This window comes from Puma concolor, chromosome E1 (genome assembly GCF_028749965.1).
Source record: "Puma concolor isolate L17-30 chromosome E1, mPumCon1.1.hap2, whole genome shotgun sequence".
NCBI lineage: Eukaryota > Metazoa > Chordata > Mammalia > Carnivora > Felidae > Puma > Puma concolor.
The window spans coordinates 712,572-739,487 of record NC_141680.1 but is presented as its reverse complement, the minus strand read 5'-3'; the positions used below and the strand labels follow the sequence as shown (position 1 = coordinate 739,487).

The 26,916-nt window shown below is 47.5% G+C and overlaps 1 protein-coding gene across 2 annotated transcripts in view; it reads left to right on the top strand.

Annotated features, from left to right (window-relative positions):
* The window catches only part of UBE2G1 (ubiquitin conjugating enzyme E2 G1), a 110,044-nt gene that overhangs the window by 61,821 nt on the left and 21,307 nt on the right, over positions 1 to 26,916 (top strand). For both annotated transcript variants that reach the window (XM_086685623.1, XM_086685624.1), the window contains exons 2-3: positions 10,175 to 10,277; positions 24,367 to 24,464. In XM_086685623.1, coding sequence (XP_086541749.1) covers positions 10,175 to 10,277; positions 24,367 to 24,464 — 201 coding nt within the window. The remainder of the gene's footprint in view (positions 1 to 10,174; positions 10,278 to 24,366; positions 24,465 to 26,916) is intronic.

The window sequence follows — 26,916 nt, the reverse complement described above, 5'->3', positions numbered from 1 at the left end:
CAGGGACGGGTTAATGATTCTCACCCTGCGTTGGTGGCGGGAGGGACCGCCTTCCTCCTCGTCCACCTGCCCTGGCGGGTTGGGGGCAGGGGTGGTGATCATGTGTTGCTGTCCCTGACGAGAACCATCTGTGTCCCCCAAGTGATGTGGTTCAGTGTGAAAGGGAAGGGGAGGGCCGGCCCTGCCGAGCCACCTTCAGGGCGAGGGGCGGAGGCGGACACCGTCCACCGGATGCCAGCTCGGAGATACAACTCTTTGAAAGGAGAAACAAGCACCCTCCGTTGGAAGGGCTAGGAATTGAGCTAGAACAAGTGTAGGTGAGCAAGGAAATTTGACTTCCCCAGAGCTATGAAGGGCAGGAGTGGTGCCGGGGGTCGGGAGCTAGAACTCTCTTCCTGTGGCTTAGCCCTGTTCGTCCACCTCCATGTTGGCTGCGTTTTCCCATGCCGCCTTTCTTTGCTCCTGGAGGTTGGAGCTGTGGCTGTCGGCAGCTCTTAGGCTTCTATGGCACAACTTCCCCTTGGGTTGGGACTCCTTTTCTTTAATTCCAGTTTGAAAAATCCTCTAGAAGATCCCATTCCCCTGGCTTGAATCGTGTTCGTTCACTCGTTCTTCTGGGCCCGCGTATCGGGGCCTTGCTTGCCGGTTCCTACTGGAAATAAATAGGTGGCTGCGAAGTGTTGGATGGGGGGTGGGTAGTATTTCTCCAAACCGCAAAATTCTGAAGAGCGTTGACTCTTCTTTTTATCGTCTGTGGCCCAGTGAGTGAGCAGTTTTAAAGGAAGAGAGCAGGTTTGCAGAGTATGTTGTTTGACTTGCAACACTGTCATAGATTTGACCAGGCTTAAAGATGAGGAAAATGAGACGAGGGAAGGAGAGAAGGGAGGGAGAGAGGAAGGCAAAGGAGAGGAAGAGGAATGAAGGAGGGAAGAAAGAAGGAAAGAAGGAGGGCGACGAACCGGGAGGGAGAGTTGACATCCAGCCTAGGTCTGCGGGCGTCCTGCCGCACTCTGTGCCCCCAAAACTGGGGTGCAGATTTTCTGTTGTGAAATGAAATTCAAAAGCCCTCCCAAATCTTGTCTGCATAATTTTTTGTCCCCAAACATAACAAAGTAGGTGGAGGTTTATGTGAAACCGCAGAGGGCGGACTCAAGGCCTGACTTCGTGTCCGGTGAGGGTGGCAGATCCCGTCCGAGATGTGTGAGGCCACTGCTGTTCTTGGTCTAAGCACAAGCAGCGATCTGCTTAGGACCCCGTGTTCAAGAAAGCTTAGCTGAGTGTGTGAGGAAGATGTCGAGGGGCAGTACTGCAGGTAGCCGAGCTTCCTCGAGTGTTGTTCCAGGAATGTGGTCCAGAATTCTCCAAGCGCATCTTTTTGGAAACACATTGGCAACATCTTTGCGAGAGATGTGATCTCAGGCTTGTTTTGCTTCTCTGCTCCCTATTCCTTGTTTTTGAAACGTGGCAAAAGAAAGTGGTTGGAAATGTTTGGGGTTAGGAAATCACCTAGCTCTGTAGCCCATGGCATGGTGTAAAGAAAAAAAAAATCTCATTTTAATAAGCAAACTTAAAGTTTGCCCCAAATCTGTAAAGATGATTAACTTGATGCCTCTTAAAATCTAGACAAAACGTAAACAAACTGTTGCAGTTTTTTGCTAATACGTTACCCTTGTCAATATTGATTAACTGATGGAAACTTGGAGGAAATGAATGTTTTCTCTGTTAATTTTAAGTGACTTGGTTTGCACTGATCTAAATTTTTAAAATTAATATGGCCGTTTATTCTTATAATAAGGTCAAAACTATTTAAACAAACCATGTTGATACTTAGTATCTGGATAAAGGTTCTGTTGGTGATTTCCAAGGTTCAAAATGAAGCCAGTGTAGAAATCATCACTTCATAGAAATGCACCTCACAGCTATTTGAGGTGTGACGGGAGCACACATTCCCTGGAGCAGGATGCCACAGCCAGCCCGACTTCAAGGAGAATCCGTGCTGGGCTCTCAGTACCAGTTTGTGTTTGGCTTTGTTAGCCGTAGGTTTAGTCAACCGTTGGGCTTGGCAAAGTGGATTACAGTGAAAGCAGCGCATTGCCCTGAGAGTCAAGTATAAAATGTATAGTTGGGTCTTTGAATGTTGACCTCGTATTTTTGCAGAGGCTCAGTGAAGGTTTATTTTCATGTGATTGATAAAAGAAATGATAAAACATTATTTTAGAGTACAATAACTGCCTTTTTAGCATTTTTTTTTTAGCTTACTAAGAGAAATTGTAAACATATATTAATGCTAAAGTAAACTGATGGGTACAGTGAATCTCCATGGACTCACATAGCCTCAACAGTTACAAGGTTGTGAGAAGTCACGTTTTATCCATCCCCTGTGATTTTGAAGCACTTCATAAACATCATACATCATTCATCATTTGTCTGTAAATATCCCATAATATATCTCTAAAAATGGGGTTTAAAGGGCTAGCAGATTACCATTACCACATTAAAAGATCAATAATTATTTAATATTATTAATGTGATAGTAACGTCTTACTATTGTCTAATGTCCAGTTAGTCTTCAAATTTTTACTTGTTTTAAGTAAATTTGCAAATTTTTTTAAGTTTGAGTTCAGTTCTTTCTTTTGTTTCCCTCATGGTGTGTTTATTGAGTTTCCAGGCCCTGCAATGTGGTCTCTGATGGTCATGTGTGTCCTTGGGTGTCCGTAACCATATTTCTCCATGTGTTCTGTAAATTGGTGATTGTGTCTGGGGGTGTGGACGAGCTCAGGCTGGTAAGTGAGGCGAACATTCCTGAATGGTTTGCTTATCAGGAGACACATAATATCTGGTTGTCTTTCTTTTTTCTTTTTAATTTTTTTTTTAAATGTTTATTTTTGAGAGACACAGAGAGACCGAGCACGAACAGGTGAGGGGCAGAGAGAGAGAGGGAGACACAGAATCTGAAGCAGGCTCCAGGTTCTGAGCTGTCAGCACAGAGCCTGGCATGGGGCTCGAACTCATGAACCGTGAGATCATGACCTGAGCCGGAGTCGGACGCTTAACCCGCTGAGCCGCCCATGTGCCCCTTTTTTTACATTTTTTTTTAATGTTTATTTTTGAGAGACAAAGAGAGACTGAGCATGAGCCAGGTGAGGGGCAGAGAGAGAGAGGAAAACATAGAATCTGAAGCAGGCTCCAGGCTCTGGGCTGTCAGCATAGAGGTTGACGCAGGGCTTGAACCCATGAACCGTGAGATCATGACCTGGGCCGAAGTCGGACGCTTAACCGCCTGAGCCACCCAGGCGCCCCTTGACAGCTTCCTTTTTATTTAGTAAGTATGAGATGAACCTAGAACATGTCCTGCCCCAGACCTGAACTCAGCCGTTTCTCTGGAGATTCCCGCTCCCTGTGGGTGGTACATCCTGTTTGGAGCCATACCCTGAGCAGTAGGGATGCACATTTGTACCGGGTTGGTCGTTTTTCCTAGACCTTTTCCGTGGACAGAACTCAGAATTTTTTTAAAGTACTGAAACTTGCAATTTGAATTCAGTACTATAGAGTTTGCATTTGTATTTTTATTTTAATAGTTATTTTACTTTGAGAGAGAGGCAGACAGAGAATCCCAAGCAGGCCCCACGCTGTCAGCACAGAGCCCGACATGGGGCTCGAACTCACGAACCGTGAGATCCTGACCCGAGTCAAGATCAAGAGTCAGAAGCACAACTGACTGAGCAGCCAGGTGCTCCTAGAGTTTTTTAGTCTTCGTGTGCTCTCCCCATTCTCCTTTAGTTTTATCCTTGAATAATGACTCTGTCATAAAAGTCTGCTCGTGCATCAGTTCCCAGACTTCTGCCTACGCAAATCCTTTTTCCCAAAGCCTTGGTTTGCTTTTTGTTCATTTTTTGTAGACCACTCTGGCCCACAGTGATTTCCAGACTCACCACAGGTGTACATAGCTCTCATTTAACAGCAGTGGGACACTCCAGGATTTACTGAGTTTTAAAAGGTGAAGCATAGGAAAGTACATACGTACTTTGTACAGCGTGCCATTACCAGGACCCCTGAAACTCTCCCCGACTGCTACCCTCATTCCCCTTGCAAAAGAAAGAGAGAGAGAGAAAAAAAGACAACTAGTGTCCTGATTTCAGATACTAATCATTAGTTTTGCCTGTTTTATTAGAACTTTAAAATTTTGCTTCCATATTCATGATTTGTGGGAAAGAGAGCTCTTTCCAACTCATTGTGTCCAGGTAACGTTCAGAAGGATAAATTTCCATGTTTGCCCCCTCGAAAACTTCTCTGATTCAGGCAGAAACCCAACCACGGGCACTTCTGCGAAGTGTGTGTCTTCCGCCAGCCAGAGTTTTGTGTTCTTAGCTGTGTCCTTCCTGCCACGTACTGGTACCCTTTGTGTGTTGCCCTTTCGTTTGTATTCGGAACATTAGCCTTTTACCTGTAATGTTGAAAATAGTCTCTCTGTTCTGGCCTGTGTATTGAGGCTTTATTGTGCTGGATTTAAAATACTTGGCGTAGTATAATTTGTTGAGTTTTTTGGCCTTCCTGAGCCACCTCCAACCCAAGATTATGTAACAAAATTCTTTATTTTCTTTAAGTTTTGTTGGTTATTTATATCTTGTAGTCCATCTGGATTTGAATGTAGTGTGAAGACGTATCCCTGTCCACACAGATAGGGTGTTGAAACCTCTTTCTTTGGCCTTTCCCATTAAAAAGCTTGCTGGGCTTTTATCTCTGCATGGCTACTACACTTTTCCATCCACAGACTTTTGGACTTCTAGAGAAAGTTTCCACTTGTATTTTTCTCCTTCACCTTCTTTTTGTCAACTCGGTGTTGTTTGCCTGGCCCACATGCTACCATTATACTGAAACCAGTTACGCCTGAGGCACCCTTGACCTTCTTTTTACTGAACCCAGTGGATTTATTTTATTTTATTAATTTTTAATTAAAAAAAATATTTATTTGAGAGAGAGACAGAGAGAGACCGTGCGAGTGTGGGAGGGGCAGAGAGAGAGAGGGAGACACGGAACCTGAAGCAGGCTCCAGGCTCCGAGCTGTCAGCACAGAGCCTGATGCGGGGCTGGAACCCATGAATCCATGAACCCGTGAACCTGAGAACATGACCTGAGCCAAAGTCCGATGCTTAACGGACTGAGCCACTGAGGCACCCCAGGTTTAGACCTCCTGTTTCCTGTGTAGTGTGTATTTATTATGGGCAACTTTCTCCTTTGGCTTCTTTGATAAAGCTTTTTCTTGGGGTTCTTCCTACTTCTCTGTCTTCCCCTTCTTAGTCACTTTTGTGGCCTCTTTTTTTTTTTTTTTTTTTTTTTTTTAATCCTCACAATAGTGGTATTCAGTTAGGTCTTCTACATAGGGTTCACACTTAGGCTCACCCATGGGTGATACCATCAGTCTTATGACTTACGTTATCAATAATATTCTGATAACCCCCAAGTCTCTCTCTTTAGCTAAGAATTAAAATAAAACAAAACATACTTGTGGCCGTATGTTTTTCAAATGAATCCTATCATCATTTCTTTCCCTCGCCCCTCAAATTAACACAACTTCCTGATGCTGGCAGGACGAGTCTGGGGGCCCAGAGGGTCCCTGGCTGCCCGGCATCCAAGTCAAACGTGAGCCGGCAGGAGGGACGGCAGAGTTTTGAAGCTACAGACAGTAGGCAGGTGCAGGCACAGTGTCTGGGAGACTCAGAAAGGAAAGGAGAGGGCATCCCGTCTTTGTTCGGGGCCGAGGGGTTGTTACTGAGGATTGTGGTCTGGTGCACGTGCCCTGTCAGGCATGGGGCAGCAGGTTGGAGCAAAGACCGGGCCCGGGTGTTACTCCCCAGAGCAGCGGCTATGGTCTGGGGTACGCGTAGATGGCTTCCTCTGGTCGTTCTCCCCCGGTCCTTCCTTCCGTGTGACCTGTTCTGAGAAGTCCCTGACTCCTTGTCCCCTACGAGGAGGACGTACACTGCATGCTGAGGCTTGTGGAGAGAGGGGGTGCAGGTCCTAGCAGGAACAGGAGCGGGAAGAGGAACAGAAAGCGGGGTTTCACGGGTCTTCAGCGTCTCTGTCTCGTTCCTCGACGTCCCATTTCTGAGAATGAACAGACTTCTCGACCCACTTGCTCTGCAGAGAAGCCCGTTTGTTGCTTTTAAAAAGTGACGGACGTCGGGTAACACGCAGTTAGCTGTTGTGAGGTTCAGTGTCCTCGGCGTGCTCGCAGTGCTGGCGCAGGCCGCGTCTCTCTAGCTCAGAACGGTGCTTGTGCCCCGCGAACGCCCCTCGCGCACACCCCCTGCCCCCCCTCCCCCGCCCCCATTCTGTTGTCTCTGTGGACCTGCCGTCTCTGCCCTCGGAGCCGCGTCCAGTACGTGACCCTGGGTGTCTTGGGGTATTCGACGACTCTGTGTTTAACTCTCTGAGGGGTTCTGTGTCGTTTTTGACATGTTATTTCATTCCCCACGTCACCAAATTGGGTTGATTGATTCTTTCTGCTAAAAGCCCTGTTTTCCATCGTTATTCCTGCCGGCATCTCCCGGCACACTTTCCAGGGTTACTTTTGTGATTTGCTTTTTGTTTGGTTTCTTCGTCACCACTACAGCCTTATTCTGGGTCATCTTTCACACTTGGCACCATTCGTTTTTGAAAATGTGAATCTTATGGTCACTTCATTGTTTTAAAAACAAAACACACACCTCCTAATGCCTGCCTTTGCCCTCTGGCTCCAGGGCCCACGAGACCCTTCGCTGCCTAGCCTCCGACCTTCTTCTGCTCCCCGTCTGCCCCCCTTTGCTGTAGCCGTCTACCCACCTCTGGGTGTGTACGGGCCCCCCTGTCTCAGCCTGCAGCCTGTGTCCCATTCGAGATGTCTCCTCTCCTTTTTGAAGCCTTTTCTGTATCTTCACGATGACCACGTGTCCTCCCTGCCCCGCCTAGTGACTGTGCCAGTCAGGCACACCTGCTGTGATCTGCTGTGCCCGCTTACCTCCGTGGGAAGCAGGGGCTGGCGGTCGAGCGACAGGCGACGTAGTGCCGACTAAAAGTAGCATTACTGGGAACTTAGCAGAAGCCGGAAGAAGATTATTTGCTAAATTATTTAGGGAAGGCCTGGTGGAAGAAGGCAGCATTCGTAAAGGTGTGTGACAGAGCCTGTCAAATACCCATGGGTCTGGGTCCTGGAGGCCCACACTAGGGGCAGAAGCCAGGCCAGAAGTGAGACAGTGGTCCTCTTCGCCGTTGCTTCAGCCTTACTCACCTGAGACAGACAGTGGACATAACCGCTCCTGTAGAAGAAAAGCGCGGAGAGAGCGTGCAGAAGAGTTTTAGAAATTGTGATGCATTGACCGGAGTGAGAAGCAGTGATGTACTTCATGGGACCCGAAAGCAAAGTCTCAAGGGTAATTTTGACCACAGATGCTGACTTCAGAGCTTACCCACCTCCATTTATAAAACATGGAAAATGCAGCAAGAGTATGGTTTCTGGATAAACTGTAGAATCTTCCACAAGACTTGAAAACAGTGTTGAAGAAAATGGTCTGAGAAATACAGTGTTTGTCCAGGAAAAGACCGTGACTGCCCTTACCTCAGACTGTCCCCCCCCCGCCCCCCAGCGGTCACTGCCCCAGCATGTCTGCAACAGTGTGGACGCTGAGTGAGTGCTCACACACACAAACAAAATGCAGTTCCTGCCTCAGGCCTCTCCATTTTCAGTATCTTTCTTAAAAAAAAAAAAGCCTTAGGGGCGCCTGGGTGGCTCAGTTGGTTGAGCGGCCGACTTCAGCTCAGGTCACGATCTCATGGTCCGTGAGTTTGAGCCCCGCGTCAGGCTCTGGGCTGATGGCTCAGAGCCTGGAGCCTGCTTCCGATTCTGTCTCCCTCTCTCTCTGCCCCTCCCCCATTGATGCTCTGTCTCTCTCTGTCTCAAAAATAAATAAATGTTAAAAAAAAAAATTAAAAAAAAAAGCCTTAAAATAGCTGTTTAAAAGTAAATGTACAGGGTCTCCTGGTGGCTCAGTCTGTTGAGCGTCCAACTTTGGCTCAGGGCATGATCTCACAGCTTGTGGGTTCGAGCTACACGTCGGGCTCTGTGCTGACAGCTTGGAGCCTGGAGCCCTCTTCAGACTCTGTGTCTCCCTCTCTCTCTGCCCCTCCCCTGCTTGCACTCTGCCTCTCTTGTCTCTCTCAAAAGTAAATAAACGTTAGGGGCGCCTGGGTGGCGCAGTCGGTTAAGCGTCCGACTTCAGCCAGGTCACGATCTCGCGGTCCGGGAGTTCGAGCCCCGCGTCAGGCTCTGGGCTGATGGCTCGGAGCCTGGAGCCTGTTTCCGATTCTGTGTCTCCCTCTCTCTCTGCCCCTCCCCTGTTCATGCTCTGTCTCTGTCTGTCCCAAAAATAAATAAACGTTGAAAAAATAAATAAACGTTAAAAAAAAATTTTTTTTTAAAGTAAGCATACATTTCTTTGGTTTGAGATATAGTACGATTTAAAACTTTAGATAAGTCTACTTGGCCTTTTAGGCAAAAATTTAGGCTTATGAAAAAATCTTTCAAATTTTGAGTAAATAATTGTTTTTAGAGAGGGTGAGAGTGACTGAGCTCGTGTGTGTGGGGAAGGTGCAGAGGGAGCGAGAATCTTAAGGAGGCCCCATGCTCAGCGTAGAGTTCAGCACAAAACTCAGTCCTACGACCCTGGGATCATGACCTAAGCCGAAATCAGGAGTCAGATGCCCAACTGACTGAGCCACCCAGGCACGCTACCCCTCCCCTCCCCCCCTTTTAAAGTAGGCTTCATGCCCAGCATGGAGCCCCGTGCAGGGCTTGAACTCATGACCCTGAGATCAAGACCTGCGCTGAGATCAAGAGTTGGGCACTGAATCTATTGGGCTACCCAGGTGCCTCCATTCATATTTAAATATAAATAAAATGTGACTTTTGGCTCTGTGTTTCACTGGTGCGTTGGGGTGTTAGATCCTAGCTGTTGAAATAACACCACCTCCTTAATTCCTTCACAATTTGAGGTCTTGGTTACTGACACACTGTTCAGTCTCGTGTATAGCATTCTGGTTGTATTACGCTTTCTTTTACCATCAGGCTGAACTCTTGAGTCTGATGGCAGAACACCTGTTCAGGCCCCCAGCACATCCCTTCCCACCTGTTCTCTCACGAGGGCTTGGCTGCCACTTCTCAGAGCCAGTCCGTGCTCCCCGTCTGAGCTCTCCATTGGTGATTTCTATATACAGTGTATGTGGATATTTACTGCCAGGATTGTGTTGACTGCTTCATAGGCATGTAGGTGTATCAGTGTGTGTCAAATTTTACAATTTATGAATGTGCATTCCTATCGAATGTCAGTTATACCTCGTTAAAGCTGTTGAAAATTCGTACATAATATATACCATCAGTAGGTCATTATGAAGCCCGGTGTCTCCAGGAACCATCAGACTGTGGATTCCTCCTCACTTGGCCCACTAAGTTCCCTTCTTGGCCTGCGTCCTCTGGCCTCCCTAGTCCTTCGCTTCCGTCATCCTCTCTCCAGGCCAGAGCACTCTTTCTGGAAGAGAAGAATCTCACAATGCCACTGCCATTTCTGTAGGGCCCCAGCTCTTGTTGTGAGACCACTCCTCTGTGCCAGAAGTTCTGGCTTGCCAAAGGGGTGACACAAACCAGACACGTGGGGTCTTTGCTCTTTGCATGCTGAGTCTGCTGGGCCACAGGAATGGTGTACATGAGGGTTGGCTAAGCTCAGGGATTCCAGTGAACCGGGTGAGGTCCTCTGTTGGTGCTTCTAATAGGGCACCCTAAAGACCACAGTGGAAGCCTGATTCGACTTCCCCCTGAGCCGGGATCCGTGAGGGTGGGCCTGGATGCCTGTGTCTTTACAAGTTCTGTCTACCACTGTAGGGTTACCTAGAGGGTGAGAACCTAGCTGGAGTCCAGGGCGGGAATAAGAGGTTTGGAAGGGGGTCATGTTTGCTTCCCTGTGGGCCTCCTTGTGCTACAGAAATGGAAACGTTTTGGCCGTCAGGTAGCATTTTGCTGATGGATCCACGTATATCTGTCGAATAGCGTAGAATTTATAACATGGTATTAACGTTCTGTAATTTATCTGTTGGGTGAAAGTTATGTGCTTAAAAGTTTTGATCAGTTTTTTTTCTTCCCCCACAGAACTCAACAAAAATCCAGTGGAAGGCTTTTCAGCAGGTTTAATAGATGACAATGACCTTTACCGATGGGAAGTCCTTATCATTGGTCCCCCTGACACACTTTAGTAAGTACCATGGAACTGACACTAAAATAGCTCTCTTAATTGAAGTATAAACTGTTTTGGCAAACCGAAGTGAAATTGTTTAGATCAGATGGAGTGGCTGTGGTTAGGTGCGCTTGTTTGTATCAAGTGAGCATGTGTAGGACTCACGTGTTCTGCCTGAAACTCTAGTGGCTAAAACCTGCTGCTTTCTTAAATAGATAATAGTTTCTGAAATGTAGATGTTTTTAATACCTGGAATAAATTTATTACAGAAAAGCTATTTTTAAGGTAAAGCCTCTTTTACATCATGTATTTTTTACTTGTTTCTCAGATACATTGGGTTAATATTGGGAGGATAGGAGAAAGAAGAGAATTCTTGACTGAAATGTTTCTGCCTCTTCCTACTGTGCCTCACCCCCAAAGGGAACCCCGTAATTTCAGAGATCAGGCTTTCCCACCCTCAGCACTTTGTCCGTTTGATTCCAGTGTTGTGTTAACCTGGGAGATTTCCTTTCAGGACACAGGTCACACATCAGCGTCTTCACGTGGGAGAGAACTTTCAAAGTCATCGGTTTAGTGACTCTTCAGTTGGGTCCCCCCAGAAAACTGACCAGCGCCAAGATGTGTTGACCCTGAAATGAACCAGTGTTTACCTTTTCTCACTTTATAAAAGCGATTGTTACAGCTAATCACTTTTAGTTACTCCTTATTAACAAATGTCAGTTAGAAAACAGAATGTAGTGGTATGAAAAAAATAACGGAAAAGGAGATGAGATTTCTTAAATATTTTATGGCCTACATTTTATTTTAAGATGTTTTCTTAATGTTTATTTTTGAGAGAGAGACAGTGTGAGTGGGGGAGGGGCAGAGAGAGAGGGAGACACAGAATCCGAAGAGGCTCCAGGCCCCGAACTGGCAGCACAGAGCCCGACGCAGGGCTCGAACCCTCGAACCGTGAGATCATGACCTGAGGTGAAGTCAGATGCTTAACTGACTGAGCCACCCAGACGCCCCTTCTGTCCTACATTTTAGATTCAAAGACCACAGTCTTACTTTCTGCTCTGAATGTTTGCAGACTAACTTAAAGCTACTAATATTTAATGTTTGGTTTTTTTTTTTTTTTAACAGCAGGTAAAAGTTTATTAGAGTATAAGATCAGAAAGGAAGAATAGTACGAAAGCTCTCTTTACAGAGAGGGGACATTTGAAAGTGAATGCCCATGACTGTAGGCAAGGGTCCTTGTTTTTTAAGGTTCTGGTTGTCCCGCCCCTTCCCCCTGGCTCCTCCTTGGCTTAATAGCACTAGGTGCTGGGTCATTTCCATCATGTGAGGTGTGGTCTGTGTTCACACTTAGGTCTTTTGTGAAATTCCTGAGTCCAACCTGAGGGGAGTAGGCGGGGTCTGTTACATTCTTAGGAACCTTACCCCTGGGGTGGGGAGGGTTTGCTGTTGTCACGCACTCCCAGCGTTATTCCAAAATCTGTCTTTCCCCACCCAGGACCTCAGGTCCTACCCTTTCTCTCTCTGCCTCTCTTACCGTATCTTTTTCTACCATAGTCTTCCCACTGAACACATGACTTCTAACTGCATTAGGAATCGGGGCAATGACTGATCTTAACTCCCTCCTGCTGAAAGGAGGCATTGAGGGGCAGGTTCCGAGGTTGATCCAGAGGTCCGAGGTAACGGGAGGGTGTTTGGAACATCTGGGCTAGCAGAATTTTCTTGGAGGTCTTATTTTTCTGGCATATCATCGGCTTCTACAAATGACATACATAGAGTATTAGACTAACAAGCATTAATATTCCGAACGCAATGCCTCCTAGGGAGGAGACCACACCATGGAAAGGAAAGATGCATTGTAGCCATCCCAAAAGTCCCTGACATGTCTGGTCATTTTTTAAAAAATGTAACCACAAGTTCTTGTGATATTGTTGGTTAGAATAATTAAGCAAGTTAACTAGTTTTTGGTTCTCGATCCTCGAATCTTCCTTTGGCCATCCAGTTTCCACAGGAACAAACTCCACGAGGACTATTTAACTTTACCTCTCCAATATCCAGGTTACTCTAAGTTCAGACAATTATTTATCCGTCCTGGAGCTAGTAGCACCGTCGTCCCTAATTCAGTCATAATGTCCCTTTCTAGCAAGGGAGTGGGGCTCTCTGACTTTATCAAAAAAGAGGGCGGAAAAAAAAAGTCTCCCCATATGCACCCCAGGGGCTGAGAGAAAAATTTAGTCATAAGTTTTCTGGAGACGCCTCTAAGAGTTACGCGGCATTTGGATGGTTGGCCGGGGAAAGGACGGAAAAGGCAGTTGAGTGTCAAGAAGGAACTCCAGCGGTTTTCCTTCCGTTTTCCAGAGTTACCCGAGGCTCTGGGTTTCAGTGGACAGTTGGTTCAGGGGGGCCACTGTGATGAGCCCCAGGACCGATCCGCTCCCTTCAGGGACACTGGGTATCTGAGCCCTTGCAGACTGAGGTCCCCGAGGGCATCCGGATCTCCAGTGACCGTCTCCACACAAGGGGCCTGGCTCACGGGGTTTCGACTTCGGTTGTCCCCTCTGAGAACACTTGTGTTTCCAGCGCCCTGAATGGCCTCGGATATGGCACTTGGTGCCAGGACCTTGGGAAGTCTGGTTCGACATAGTATGTAAGGCCGAGACTAAGGCCTTAGATTTTTTTCTTAAGCCTCCTTTCCTGTTCCTTACTTTTCTCTTGATCTTGGTTGTCATATACCCAATTGGCAGCTTGTAAAAGCTCCTCCAGGGTCCCTTCCCAGCCAATAGCCAACTTTTGTAGTTTTCTCCACATATCTGGGGTCGATTGAATGAATGATGAATTTGTCCTTCAGAATCATCTCTGCCTCAGGGGTCTTAGGGGAGATAGCCTTATATTTAATGAGAGCCTCCCTTAACTTTTCCAGGAAGGCCACCAGGGTTTCATCCGGTGTCTGTATAATAGTGGCTCATTTAGTATAATTTAAAGGCTTAACCTTAGTTCTTTTTAATCCTTCCAAAGTACAGGCTTAGAAATGGCAGTACCACCATTCCCAGTGCGATTATCATAGTCCCAAGTAGGATCTTGGGGTGGGACTGCCTGAGCTTCAGTAGGGAATTCTGGAAAGCCTTTTATATACTTATCCAGATCATCAGAAAATGTACCTAGATATCCTTTTGCCCCTCTTAAATCTTAGAGCGAAAAAGGTACTTGTAATCTTGTCATGGTGGTGCCTCCCTGGGTTTCTCCTTCCGGCGCTCCAGCTTCTTGTAGGGGAAACACGCCTGCCACGCTACGGGGAGGGCCTGGGTAAGGTGGGCAGCAGGGAGCAGAAGTGCACGTTTGAGGTCTGGGTATTTGGATGGAGGACCCGAGGCGGAGGCTGAGGTGAAAGCCTTCGCTTCCTCCCTCTCTAGGTCTGCTTTGGGTACAGGCAAAGGGCCCTCAGTTGTTTACCCTCCTGATGACTGGACTTCAGAAAGGGTTGGCCTGACATCTACCTCGATTGTCTCTTAAGGCCCCCAAAACACTGAACATAGGGACTTCTCCCCATTTCCCCTCACATTTGCAGATCAAGTCCAATCGTAGGATGGCATTATAATCGGTATTTCCCTCTGGCGGCCAGGTTTCCTCCTCCAATTTGCCTTGGGGCCAAGCCTCGGGGCAAAAAGAAATTGAGTTGCTTCTTCTTCAGGGTTTGTGGATCAAAGTCATCCCAGTTTTTCAGAACGCGTCCCAAAGGGGTATTGGCCTTGGTTAGGGAATTGCCCATCTATAGGAAAAAGAGAAAAAGGCATCCCTTACAGCTGGCCAGGAGAAACCTCATCTTCTAACCCCGCATTTTGGCTGGCTACGGGATCGGCAGCCAGAAGCCCTGTCAGTCTCTCGAGCTGCTGGGAGTAGTTGCTCTTACCCAGGCTTGATCCTACTTCCGAGAGCTGACCTGGCCTTCCCTGATTTCTCCTACCTGGGACCTTGGGAGTACGGACTGTGACCACGCAAGACTCTCCTGGTTTTGGAAACGTGCACTACTTTTATTTTGACCCAACAGTAATTTACATATTGATCATCGGCCATTGTGGGGGGCTAAAAGGGCTAAAGATGAGGTCTGTTCCACTGCCTTTTTCAGCAGTGCGCGAATAAATATGTTCCAGCCATGTGGGTATCCATTTTTGGCATACACTGGGCTAAGTTTAGCAGAATGGCCCTTGTATCCCAGTAAAAGCCCTTTGTATATCATGATCATCCCTCGTATGGCACAGGCGTCCATTCCTGTGCTAAATGGGCACAACAAACATGGAGCATTTGGAGGCTGGCACCAAGGGTATCGAGGGTATCGCCGTTGTTTTCCAGTCTTTGGATCAAGGGAGGGTCAGTTTTAATCTTAACCCCGTGTTCTTTTAAAATCCGTTCATTTTAACCTTAGTCCTTCTTGACCACACATAAAATTCCTTTCCAGAGATTTCCCTTCACAAACCTTCTACAACTTTCCTTTGCATTCACATTTTGTCCCAAGCCATTTCTCTCCAGATAACCAGACAAAATTACTTTATTTTGCCTTCCAATAAAAATGTATTTTCTTTCCTTATCTTTCTTACACTTCTCCTACTTTTCTACGTACTGAGTTGCTTTCCTTATTCCCATCAGCCTTAACTACATTTAGCGGAATTTTAACTCTTAGAAACCATAGTCTCCAGTGAAAACTTGGTAACCAATTGTGAACTGTCACACCAGAATTCTTTGGATGGCAAATTCGTGAGCCACTTAAGCACAAAGCATGTCTACCAACAGACCCAAATAGCCTTAGTTTTTCTCATCAGCCTTAGCGATGAGAAGTCAGAAGCTCAAACCTATGTTAAGTAATCAATGCTTTAGCACTCCAGTCTGTTTGGAAAAGACCTGGACGTCCAACGAATTGAATCCCATTTATCATGCAAGCAAAACTTTATAAAAGTTTCAGGGTACCAAAGACTGGAAGGCATCTTAACAATTACCCATGAAAACTTTGAGGCAGAATTTACCATCATTTTAGTCATCTTTTTGCTAACAAAGTGGAATGGAGATAACATGAACCTATTTGACCTCCAGGAAACCTAGATAGAATAAAAAGTTTTATATTTAATACTGATAAACAGGTCTGTCTCAAACCAACAAACTTAAAATAGCCTAAACGTCGAAACTCGAATGAGTTTCACCTGCATTCACCTAAAAGTCAATCAATTTGTTCTCCGTTGTCAGTTTTTATCTGGGGCACCAGTGGGGAGATCTGAAGTGGGCAGTCCAAGTGGGTGCTCTTTGCTCCTTGACAGGAGGGTGAGAGGAGGAGCTGGTGGCGCCTGGGACACCGAGGAAGGTATAGGAGACAGTTGGTAGGCTGCACCCAAGGAGGTGCAGAAACAGGGGGAGGGAGGGGAGGGCTGAAGAGGTGAGATTCGTCCGGGAAGCCTGGAGGCAGATAAAAGCCCAGAGGACAGACAACGAGAGGACACCTGGTCCGAAAGCCTGTCAGCTTGGACAGGTGAGCAGATGCACATTTTTTTTCCACCACTGTGGGAATGGGGAGTCCATGTCGGGCTGGAGAGGACAGGGACGTTCCCTGAAACAAGAGGAGTTTGGGCAGCTGCTAGGGAATATTCCTTCAAGTCCCTGTCCTGAGTAGACTAAGCAGAGCCAGTTGGTTCTTATTCGCATCCGCATCTTGTGGGAGCCTGCCAAATGTCTTCTCTCCCATCACCACCGTGGGCATCAGGGGCAGGAGGAGGGTGGTGAGCCCAGAAGGCGTTGAAGCAAGTCCTGCTCTCTGCTCCACAAGAGATGTTTGAAAATGAAAGGTGAAAAATGAGACCTGGGCAGTGAGCCGTGGCCGGAGTGTCGGAATCGGAAGCAGGTAGAGGGCCACCGTCCACTGCAGTTGGGAACCCGTGAGGGAGGACCCTTTGGAAGTCTCCCGGATCACTCCTGGGAGGATATGCGAGGGATCAGTCCTGGGCTTTTCCACTCATTTCCCAAAGGAAGAGGCTGGCCATAGAGAATTCTACCAGCTACCCAAGCGGGGCGGTGAGGAATCCGGTTTCGCCGACGGCCTTCAGGCATCCGCCAGACAATAGCCTGGGTCAGGACCCATCGTTTGCTGTTTGGTCTCCCTTGGGTCCCATGCATCCAGAGGGTTTTCTCAAAAGGAAACTGGGGCTCCACCACACCAGTGTTCCCGACTGCATTGGGGGATCAGCTGGGGGGGAGACCCAAGGAGCTTGTCAGCTGAGACTTGAGAATGACAGTCACTGTGTTCGCCCTCAACTGGCGGACGGGTGCCTGTTGTTTGGTTCGAGAACTTTATTTAGGTTGGAAAGAAAGGGGGTGCCAACCGCCCTTTACTTACAGTTAGAATACGTCGATACCCCGGATGAGCCCCCAAAGAAATGTTGCAGGATTTCTTATCAGAGTACCCGGGGTTCGTTGTCTTGCTGCAAAGAATGAAGGGGTGGACACGGAATGAGGGGCGGGCAAAAGTTCATGAGGGTGTAGGATCAGAAAGGGAGAATAGTAGGAAAGCTCTCTTGACAGAGAGGAGACATTCGAAAGTGAGTATTTAATGCTTTATAAGATGGATTGTGACTATCTGATGTCAGTGGCTAGTACAGGTTCCGTACTGTTTTTAGAAGTGGAGGTATTGGGACAAAATACTGTGACCTTTTGTATCTCAGAGCCATACACCTGAGGAACAGCGCCATGGGTCCGTGTCCGAGTTTCTTGGGGACTGTGCTTCCTTATTCAGCTGTGGTCCTCCATGGCGCTAAGCAGGCGGGGATTTCATTTTAGGTGTTCAAAGATGGGGACTCCTCCGCCCCCTAAAACACCTGGTGGAGAAGAAAATCAGGGCTAATTGTTACCAGAGCTGGAACAGTACATACAGGGTAAGCTGTAGGCTGTAGTGTTGTCTGGAAAAGTGATTGTTTTGTCACGATTGTTTCCAGTCAGACATTTTACTGATGTATTTGTCAGGGCCATGTTGGTATTGGTGATCACTGCACACTGTAGGAACTCAGTTCGGTCACTCCACAGGGAAAGTTCGGGTTGGTAATAGTAACCCTTGAAAAACATCTTTGCGGTGTCCCCATTACATCCTTAATATTATTTGAAAGCAAATAAAACCATACATACAAGCCCGATGAAGTGCAGATTTTCAAACTAAATACGTTGCGTGAAGGTTTACTGGGGAGACACAGTGACATTCCAATGACAGAATCTTGTACTCTGGCGATAGAGTATTTCTTCCAAATTGCTGTCTGTGTACAGGAGTAATTAGCACCCAGGCCCCAGCTTCATCTCTGAGGACCCCACAGAGCTCTGGCCTTTTCTCTAAAGGCTCTTGGCGGGTCCATATATACATTGTATGCCTTCAGCTTTGCTAAGGGGAACCATTTGTTAATAGTCCCCGCACTAATTAATAGTCCCTTTTTTTCCATCAATTAAAAACTCGTTCCTGGCCTTCAGTACACATTTAAACAGTGGTGGCCGCTCCTCTGGAGTGTGGGCTTCTAGATGAGACAGTTGGGCTGTATGTAGTCTGACTTCAGTGCCACGTGCACCTTTTTTTTTTGTTTGTTTGTTTGTTTGTTTTAAGTTTATTTATTTTGAGAGAGGCAGAGAGAGAATCCCAATGAGGCTGTACGTTGTCAGTGTGGAGCCTGACAGAGGGCTCAGTCTCATGAACCATGAGATCATGACCTGAGCTGAACTCAGGAGTCAGCCACTCAACCAACTGAACCACGAGGGGCCCCCAGAATATTACCCAAAGGACAAAGAGGGGGTAGTTTCTTTCTTTCTTTCTTTCTTTCTTTCTTTCTTTCTTTCTTTCTTTCTTTCTTTCTTTCTTTCTTTCTTTCTTTCTTTCTTTTCTTTTCTCTCTCTCTCTCTCTCTCTCTCTCTGTCTTTCTTTCTTAAAAAAGTTTTTTTTAATGTTTATTTTTGAGAGAGACAGAGCACGAGCAGGGGAGGGGCAGAGAGAGAGAGAGAGAGAGAGGGAGACACAGAATCCCGGGCAGGCTCCAGGCTCCGAGCTGTCAGCACAGAGCCAGACGCGGGGCATGAACTGAACTCACGAATCATGAGATCATGACCTCAGCGAAGTTGGAAGCTCAACCGACTGAGCCCTCCAGGCGCCCCCGAGGGTAGTTTCTTCTTAGTTTCAGGTATTTTATATGCAGTGTAGACACTTTTTTTCCCTGCAAGCTCTCCTGCAGACTGGCTCTTGTCTCATCGGTCAGAATTAAGCCACTTGCTCATTTCTTCCCAGGAGCTGGTAAGATGGGGGAGATTTTGCCGCAGTGGGTTTAGAGGAGTTACTCTGGGCTGGAAGGGATTTCGAAGTGTTAGCAGATAGGGTAAGAATTAACTGGATGGAGAGGCTCCTGGGTGGCTCAGTCGATTGAGCATCAGACTTTGGCTCAGTTCGTGGGTTTGAGCCCCGTGTTGGGCTCTGTGCCGACAGCTCGGAGCCTGGAGCCTGCTTCGGACTCTGTGTCTCCCTCTCTGTCTGCCCCTCCCCTGCTCACACTCTGTCTCTCTCTCAAACATAAAAAAACATTAAAAAAAATTAAGAATTAACTGGGCGGATATTCTGGCAAAGGCAGTGAGAGGTGGGGTAAATGGAAGGGGAGCCACAGATGAATAATTTTGTAGGAGGAACAATGTAATTGGGCCTAGAAAACCAGGGGTGGGACCTGGAGTGTGGCAACAGTAGTCGAACTGAGCGTGTGGGACCTCAAGAAGAGGGTGGATAGACGGGGTTGAGTGCTAGGTGAAGTTTATAAACACTGCTAAAGAGTTTGGGTTTGTCTTCTGTCCTGACGACAAAGCCTGACCATTGAGGGATTTTATGCCAGGAGTTACCAGTCAGGAATTTGATGCACATCCTAAAGTATAAGCCCTGAGTATCATGACTTTGGGATTGCAGATTTTATTTTCCTTCACTTTACTTGTGTTTTATTTCGGCAACAGAAATTTTTTTTTCACAGTGTTACTCTAAAAGCTTCTTTGTAGGTGGAAGAGCTGGGCTGGGAGTTGGGGTTGAGCCGGGTGGCAGTAGGGAGACGCACGGCCTTTGCCCAGGCGGTAGAGTGAGGAGGGCTGAGCAGATTAGCCAGGAAGGGGTAAGGAGAGGAAAGTGTGTTCAGAAGTCAGCATCCTGAAATGGCACCAGGTACCGAGAATCGAGTATTTCATGTTGTGTGTTGGTTTAGCAGGAAGGAACTTAGAGGTGTCCAGCAGCTGAAGAGGGTAGACGCCATCTCGGGGTTGCCGGAGGGGGCATCTCTCGTGTGTGGGTGCCAGACCTCCAGTGTACATCACTGCCCATGGGGAGGGACTGAGGCTGACAGAGGGGATGTAGGGTTGGAAGTAAGTTAATGTGGGCTTAGATGGTGCCTAACCCTACCTGATGCATTCACCACTGGATACATCATTTATGTAACGATGGGAAGAATTAACGACGTCTGACATTTTTTTAGACGCTCTCGTGTTATTTTGTGCGGCATCATTAGCCTTCCCTTAGTCACTAGAGGGCGCTGCACCCTTCAGAGTAACGAGGGCACTCAAGATTCTGTAAGACTGAGAGTTGCCACGAAGATTAATTTAGCCGCTATATTTATCGCTCTGTTACTGCTCTGTCCATTAATGAGTCTTCCTAGTGGTGTTAAGGACAGATTGTCTCAGTGTCTTTCTGTGAAGGACACCGAGCTGGCGTGCTGTACCTGCTCTTTTCAGCCTGCCGGTTATCAGGCGTGTGGACGGCCAGCCATGTCCACGGAATGAGAGATTTCAGGGAAGGGTGGTGGCAGATTTGTGAAGGACGTTGGGAAACTCGGGTATCACCATATAACTTTAAATTGTATACGTTTGTGTTAGTGAGTGGCGAGTGTAACCTCTTACCTCTTACTCTCTTTGTCTTTCATCAGCCACGGCTAGTCTGTTCAAAGAGCATGCTTTATTTTATTCCTCCCCACCGGCAATGGGGTGGAAACTTTGTAGGCTATTAAGATCACATATGTTTTGTCATCGTGGATGTAGGACCTGACGGACTCTGGTTAGTACCATTTTACAGTGAAGCATGAGCCATGTGTCCTGTGATGAGGGAACCTTGTGCTGCATGATCAGTGCAAGGCCACATCACTGACTGTTCAGTGCTCAAGAACAGGGGCTCGGGGGCCTTTGTTTACCTCCCCACCTCGGCCTCTTTCATTGGCCATGCAACTTTGAACAATGATGCAGACTTTGTCTTAGCAGTTTCATTTTTAGGGTAAAAACCCGATGCCCAGGAAGCGTTTGGAACGTTCAGTGTTCTATTGCTTGTAATAGCAAAACAATTGGAAGCAGTCAAATACCTTATGAGTGTGATAAATTGTTGAATGTGGCAGATAAAATGAACCAGAAACCGGTAACAACAGGAGTGTTGTTTTTTTAATCTTTATTGATTTTTGAGAGAGAGAGAGAGAGAGAGAGAGAGAGAGAGTGAGCAAGCGAACAGGGGAGGAACAGAGAGAGATGGAGACAAAGAATCCGAAGCAGGCTCCAGGCTCTGAGCTGTCAGCCCAGAGCCTGATGCAGGGCTCGAACCTGCGAACTGTGGGATCATGACCTGAGCCGAAGTCAGACTCCTAACCGACTGAGCCACCCAGACGCCCCAGGAGTGTGTGTATGTATGTATGTATGTATGTATTTATTTATTTATTTATTTAATTCAGTATATGAAATTTATTGTCAAATTGGTTTCCATACAACACCCAGCGCTCATCCCAAAAGATGCCCTCCTCAATACCCATCGCCCACCCTCCCCTCCCTCCCACCCCCCATCAACCCTCAGTTTGTTCTCAGTTTTTAACAGTCTCCTATGCTTTGGCTCTCTCCCACTCTAACCTCTTTTCCCCAGGAGTGTTTTTATAAGAACAGTGTTGAGCAAAATTTAAGACAACAGCTTAAGTGTATCCTTTATATAAAGTCAATATGGCAGAATGAAAGAATGAAAGGATCTGACAAAATAGAATGATGGGATCCGGTCCTGGTTAAGATTTTTATAACGTAGTACAAAACAGTAAGTGGGGCTAATGGAAGAAGCTTCATCTAGGCTGAGAAAAGGTTCTCAGCCTTTTCAAATGGGAGGTTTGCACCCACAAGCTGGGGCCACACAACTCGGGTTTTAAAAAAACGGGTAGGATTCTATAGGTGAAAGATGTTAAGGAGTCCAGCTCTAGGAGGAAACCTAAACCGTGTTAAGGCGTAACATGGGGTTATTGGTTCAGAATGGGGAGTGATCTGTAGGCAGTGAAGATTGTGTGCTTTGAACCTTTGGGGATAATTCTGTCAATAAAACCTGACATTTTAAGGATGAAACTTTTAAGACAGTTTCTCATTAAACATTTTAAGACAGTTTCTCATGATCGGGATTCCAGTGAGCTGACATAAAGTGGATCCAGTCAGTCAGACTTGAGGGACACAGGGAAGCTACCTTAACATTGAGGAGCAGCCTTGTCGGTGGAACAAAGTGCAGGGCTTTGGGGCAGCTCTTCTGATGTCCTTTTACATAGATTCTTGGCTGTTTTCTGTGTTTGCAGCTTTCAAACTGCCCCCCCTCCCCCCGCCACAGCCCATAACCGGAAATATTTTACATCGTGACCTGATGTATACTCCTGTGCATACGTTTTAGTGAGTAGCAACATGCATGCAGGTGACTTAAGTGAAACAGACTGTTTGTGATAAGCGCCTGTGTTTTCTGTTCGATTTTGATTTGTCATAAAAGAGAACTGGTTAGCAACTCACTCGGTTGATTTTGCAGCCCCAGTTTGAAAAGGAGTGCATCCAGCTGCCAGGTGCCACGGCCGGTTCTGGCGCTGGCGCTGGCAGGTGGGGTAGCACGGGCGAGGAGGTGGCTGCCGCGCCCGTCAGGGTGGTGGGTCCATCCCAGCAGCCGTGCCAGCCTGCTGTTTGCCCAGGTCTGCAGTTTTCCCCCTTCGAGGAGTCCTTCTGGGAGTTTCGCAGATGGAGGTCATGCAGCAGACATAAAAGTTGTCCTTTTTCTTCCTTCGTACCCTGGGTGTCTGTACTACGTTCAGTCCGGTTTTGTTCCAGTGCCAGGGAAGCGATGTTCTTTTTCTTGATTAAGCCCCCTTTCCCTTATTTTCTTCTTTCTTCCGGTCACTCAGTTACTGTTTCTCTAGTGTCCTTGGTCTTTCTGCCAGCACCTTCCCGTCTCCTTGCAGACAAATTAGTTTCGTCCCCTCCTTTTAAAGCCTTTCATTTGTGCTCTTTCCCCATCTAGTTACCCCGTTCTTTAACTGTTGGGCTTTTCGAGTCGTCCTGCTCGTCACGCTTGTACCTCACCACCCCTCTCTCGTTCACCCTTCGCGGCCTCCTGTTGGCTTTTACTACAGTTGTGTTACCACGGTTGCTCTCTCTGCTGGGAGCCCATTGGCCTTCCCTGGGTCTTTAGTATTTGGTGTTAATGATCTGCCTCTCTGTTGTTAAGCCCTTCCCCAAATCTTTTATGATCAGAAAAGGCAATACAGATTAATACTTGCTTGTGGTTAAAAATTGTCTGTATTGACGTGCACAAAGCAGTGAGTAAAAGATCCCGTGTTCCAGAGTTGACCACTGCTATGTATTGGTGTCGTGTTCTCGTACAGTTTTCTATTTGTACATAAACATGTCCCCATGTTTTTCTTCCTAAGACAAATGGGCTTATAGTAGATACTTGGTTTTTTTAAAAATTTAGTTTTCGATTGCTCATATTCCAGTAGTTAGGACAGATATTTTGCTTGATATTTTTTCTGCCACCAAATGGTAAGTGCTGGGAAGAAAACAATGATCTCTAACGTCTTCCTCCCTGTTTTTTTATTTTACGTAGAACGGTGCCTCACGCAAATAGGTGATCAGTGTGTATTTGTTCAGTCCCGTGTACGGAGCTGACAATTCCATTTCTCACTGATCTCAAACAGGCATAGTCACGTGACCCTGCTCTGCTGGAGTGTGCACTGAGCAGTAAAAGAGTCAGATGTGCCAGTAGCCGTTGGAATAAGTGCGACGAGGCCAGTGTGCCAGAGGGACACGGGTGGTTGAGGTCTGATAGTCAAAGTAAGGCCTTTGTCAGGAGGGAACGTCGAAGCCGAGCTCTAAGTGATGACAGGGGGAGAAGGGTGTTTCAAACAGAGGGAATGGCCGCTACCGATGACACGGGGAGGAACTTAGTCATGTGCCCCATCAGGCTGACTTGATCTCCTTGCTTTTTGTTGTGAACATACGGCTCGTTGTCCTGTTTTGATGGTTCTTCAGAAACAGTTTTTAAGTAAATGGCGTTGACCTAGGACCGTACTAATACCACAGTCACTGGCCACGTGTGCTACTCAAATTGAATAAAATTGAATAAAATTAAAAATTCAGTTCCTCAGTTGAACTGGCTGTATGTCAGGTGTTGTGGACAGTGTGACCGTGGACCAAACCAGTGTGCAGAAAGCTGTCCTGCGCAGCGCTGTTTTGGAAAAGCCACAGAATACAGACTCCTTGGGAGACTTTATACCCTGTTCCAGCTGTTCGTGTCTGATGTGTGAAGGGCGAAGAAATACTTGTGAAACGACAAGATGAATAAAGGAGTGGAAGGTCCGCGTGTCTTTCCACACAGGGAACAACCCAGTTAATGTGTGTGAGCTCTGAGAGGGGAGGGGGCTGGTGGGGCTTGAAGAACGGCGGGAGGGCTGGCTGCCGCGGACGAGAGTGATCGTTGGAGACCCCCCAGGCAGAGCGAACCCTTCTGGACGTGGACTTACGTACAGCGGGCGGTGGTGGTAGGGTTGTTAGCACCGCAATAACGGGACCTGATCGGGATGCCCGCTGTGCACCAACTGTTTCTTTCATTTTCCTCGCCTTCTGAGAGTTCAGTAGGAGGGTGGGCGTGATGGTCTATTGAACTGAGTATTGGAGTAAGTAAATTATCTGCTTGAGACCCAGATTACGAACTCACTTCATTTACAGTGTTAGCACTGGCACCCTTGTTTTATGTTTGTTGTAATAATTGTCTACCGATAAGCGGGAACTTATAGGCAAGAACTTGTTTTTGTTTTTCTTCCAGTGAAGGTGGTGTTTTTAAGGCTCATCTCACTTTCCCAAAAGATTACCCCCTCCGGCCTCCTAAAATGAAATTCATTACAGAAATCTGGCACCCAAATGGTAAGTTCATCTAGCTTTACTTTTACATTTGCAAATATGACGGCCTGCCTCTGAGGTTTTCAAGGTCAATAAGAGAGAGACAGTTCTCAAGGAAATCACTTTGGGATTTTTGTACTAAGCTCACTGTGTTTATTATGCACATGGCCTTGTATTAGTTCCTTTAGGACAGCAGGGGGAATGGACATCTATTTATTTGCTTAGTTTTCAGCTCTTTTCGAGACTCCCGATGTTCCGAACCAGAGGCATGGTTACTGGGTGATATTCAGCATGAGTAGAGCCCTCACAGTTGAGCAGATCACTTCCATGGTATCGGGTGACTCATTGTCTGTTCCAGAGAGGGGTAATTAAACCTGGATTTTAAATTTCTATTTCTCTTCTTCACTCTTAGACCGTGGGCAGCTCTTAACTTTTACCTTTATTCTTTAGCTGTTGAAAAGGGAGTGTCCTACCTGCCTCGTAAGGTGACTGGTGGGGTCAGAGGAGATGTGGTGCTCTGTGTTTTCACCTTCGGAAAACATCCAGTCCTGCAGTGCCTGAAATGTGGTGACATTGGCTTTTTTACCCAAAGATGTGTCACCATTTAAAATCCACTTTGCAAGCCAGAGGTTGGGCTGGGTAAAGTATGTTTGTACACTGCCTCCCCTGAACTTGGCCTCGTTTTGGTGACGGAGCTGGTGGGTGTGTCTTTTCTAAGTTGTCGGGTTTTCATTTCTGACGACTGTGCCCATCTGCTTCTCCTGGGACTTTGCGTCACCAGGAAGAGAAACTCCTAGGTTAGTCTAAGCAAAAGTCTGTGAGCAGAAATGAATGAATAAACGAAGGCGTTACTCCAGGGGTCTGGAGTGTGGACTCACACCCAGTGGCTTGAGAAACGGGCGGGAGTCTCTCTTGGGAGAGACTCGGGGTGGCTGACGGAAAACTTGCAGGAACCGAGGGGGCCGCTGTATTTCATCACGTCTGAGGAGGCGGTGAGCACAGGGACGCGTCACCACGTCGGTGGTGGAATGTGCCAGAGGGGGCCCTGCCTGGCGTGTGGATGCGCGAAGCGACAGCGTCCGCCCCCTGTTGTGTTGATGCCTCGCTGCTTCCTTCCTGGCGTCTGGGTCTGCCAGTGTCTCTTTCCTTCACTTGGATTATTTGGTGTAACGGGCAGTCTCCTTGCACCTGTTTCCAGAGAAGACGCAGCCAAGCTCCGAGTGTCGGCTCCACCACGGATTAGCTGTGTGGTCGCAGGTGAAACCTCTCTGAGCCTCGGTTTCCCCGTGAGAGCACACACAGGCAACACGCGGGACTTGTGAGCCGGAGGAGAGCCACGGCCCAGTGGTCTAAGAGGGCAGCCGTTGATGCGCGTGTTTCAGATGGAAGAGACTTCATTTTGGGGCCACAAGAGGGAGGAGTTAGCGAGACGATTGAAACATGACTGGAAAGAGGAGGGACTTTGTGAAGGAGGGCACCTGAGGATGTGGGCGGGGATGGCAGGTGTGGGGACAGAAGGTGCCAGGAAGGTGCCAGAGAGCGGCTGGGGAGGTGCGAGGAGCCCTGTGGAACCAGGTGGGGCCAGGCTGGCACTGGAGCTGGAGGTGGTGAGTGAGCTGTGGGCCCTCCTGCGGGAAGGGAGACACGGAGAGGACCGTGTTGTTGCAGGTAGAGGGGTCAGGGGGGTGCTTCCTAGAGATGTGGTGCTTTTTTTTTCTTCTTCTTCTTTTTTTTTATTTTTTGTTTTTTTTTAATGTTTATTTTTTTTTTTTTTGAGAGAGAGCACGAGCGAGCACAAGGTGGGTAGGGGCAGAGAGAGAGAGAGAGAGAGAGAGAGAGAGAGAGAGAGAGAGAGATTGAGAATCTGCTTTCAGCACAGAGCCTGATACGGGGCTTCAACTCATGAACCACGAGAACATGACCTGAGCCAAAACCAAGAATCGGACACTTAAGCAGCTGAGCCCCCCGCAGAAGCCTGCACTAGAGAATGTGATTTAAAAAAAAATTTTTTTTTTTTTTAACCTTTATTTATTTTCAAGAGACAGAGACAGAGTGCGAACGGGGGAGGGTCAGAGAGAGAGGGAGACACAGAATCCGAAGTAGGCTCCAGGCTCCGAGCTGTCGGCACAGAGCCCGATGCGGGGCCTGAACCCACCAACCGTGAGATTGTGACCTGAGCCGAAGTCGGACGCTCAAGCGACTGAGCCACCCAGGTGCCCCTAGAGAATGTGATTCTTAACAGGATTTTGAGCGTGTGCATGCCTGGCTTAACCTTTTTTCTTTAGACTTTGGGTTCTCCTTAAATTATGGTGCTTTAGGGGCGCCTGGGTGGCGCAGTCGGTTGAGCGTCCGACTTCAGCCAGGTCACGATCTCGCGGTCCGTGAGTTCGAGCCCCGCGTCGGGCTCTGGGCTGGTGGCTCAGAGCCTGGAGCCTGTTTCCGATTCTGTGTCTCCCTCTCTCTCTGCCCCTCCCCC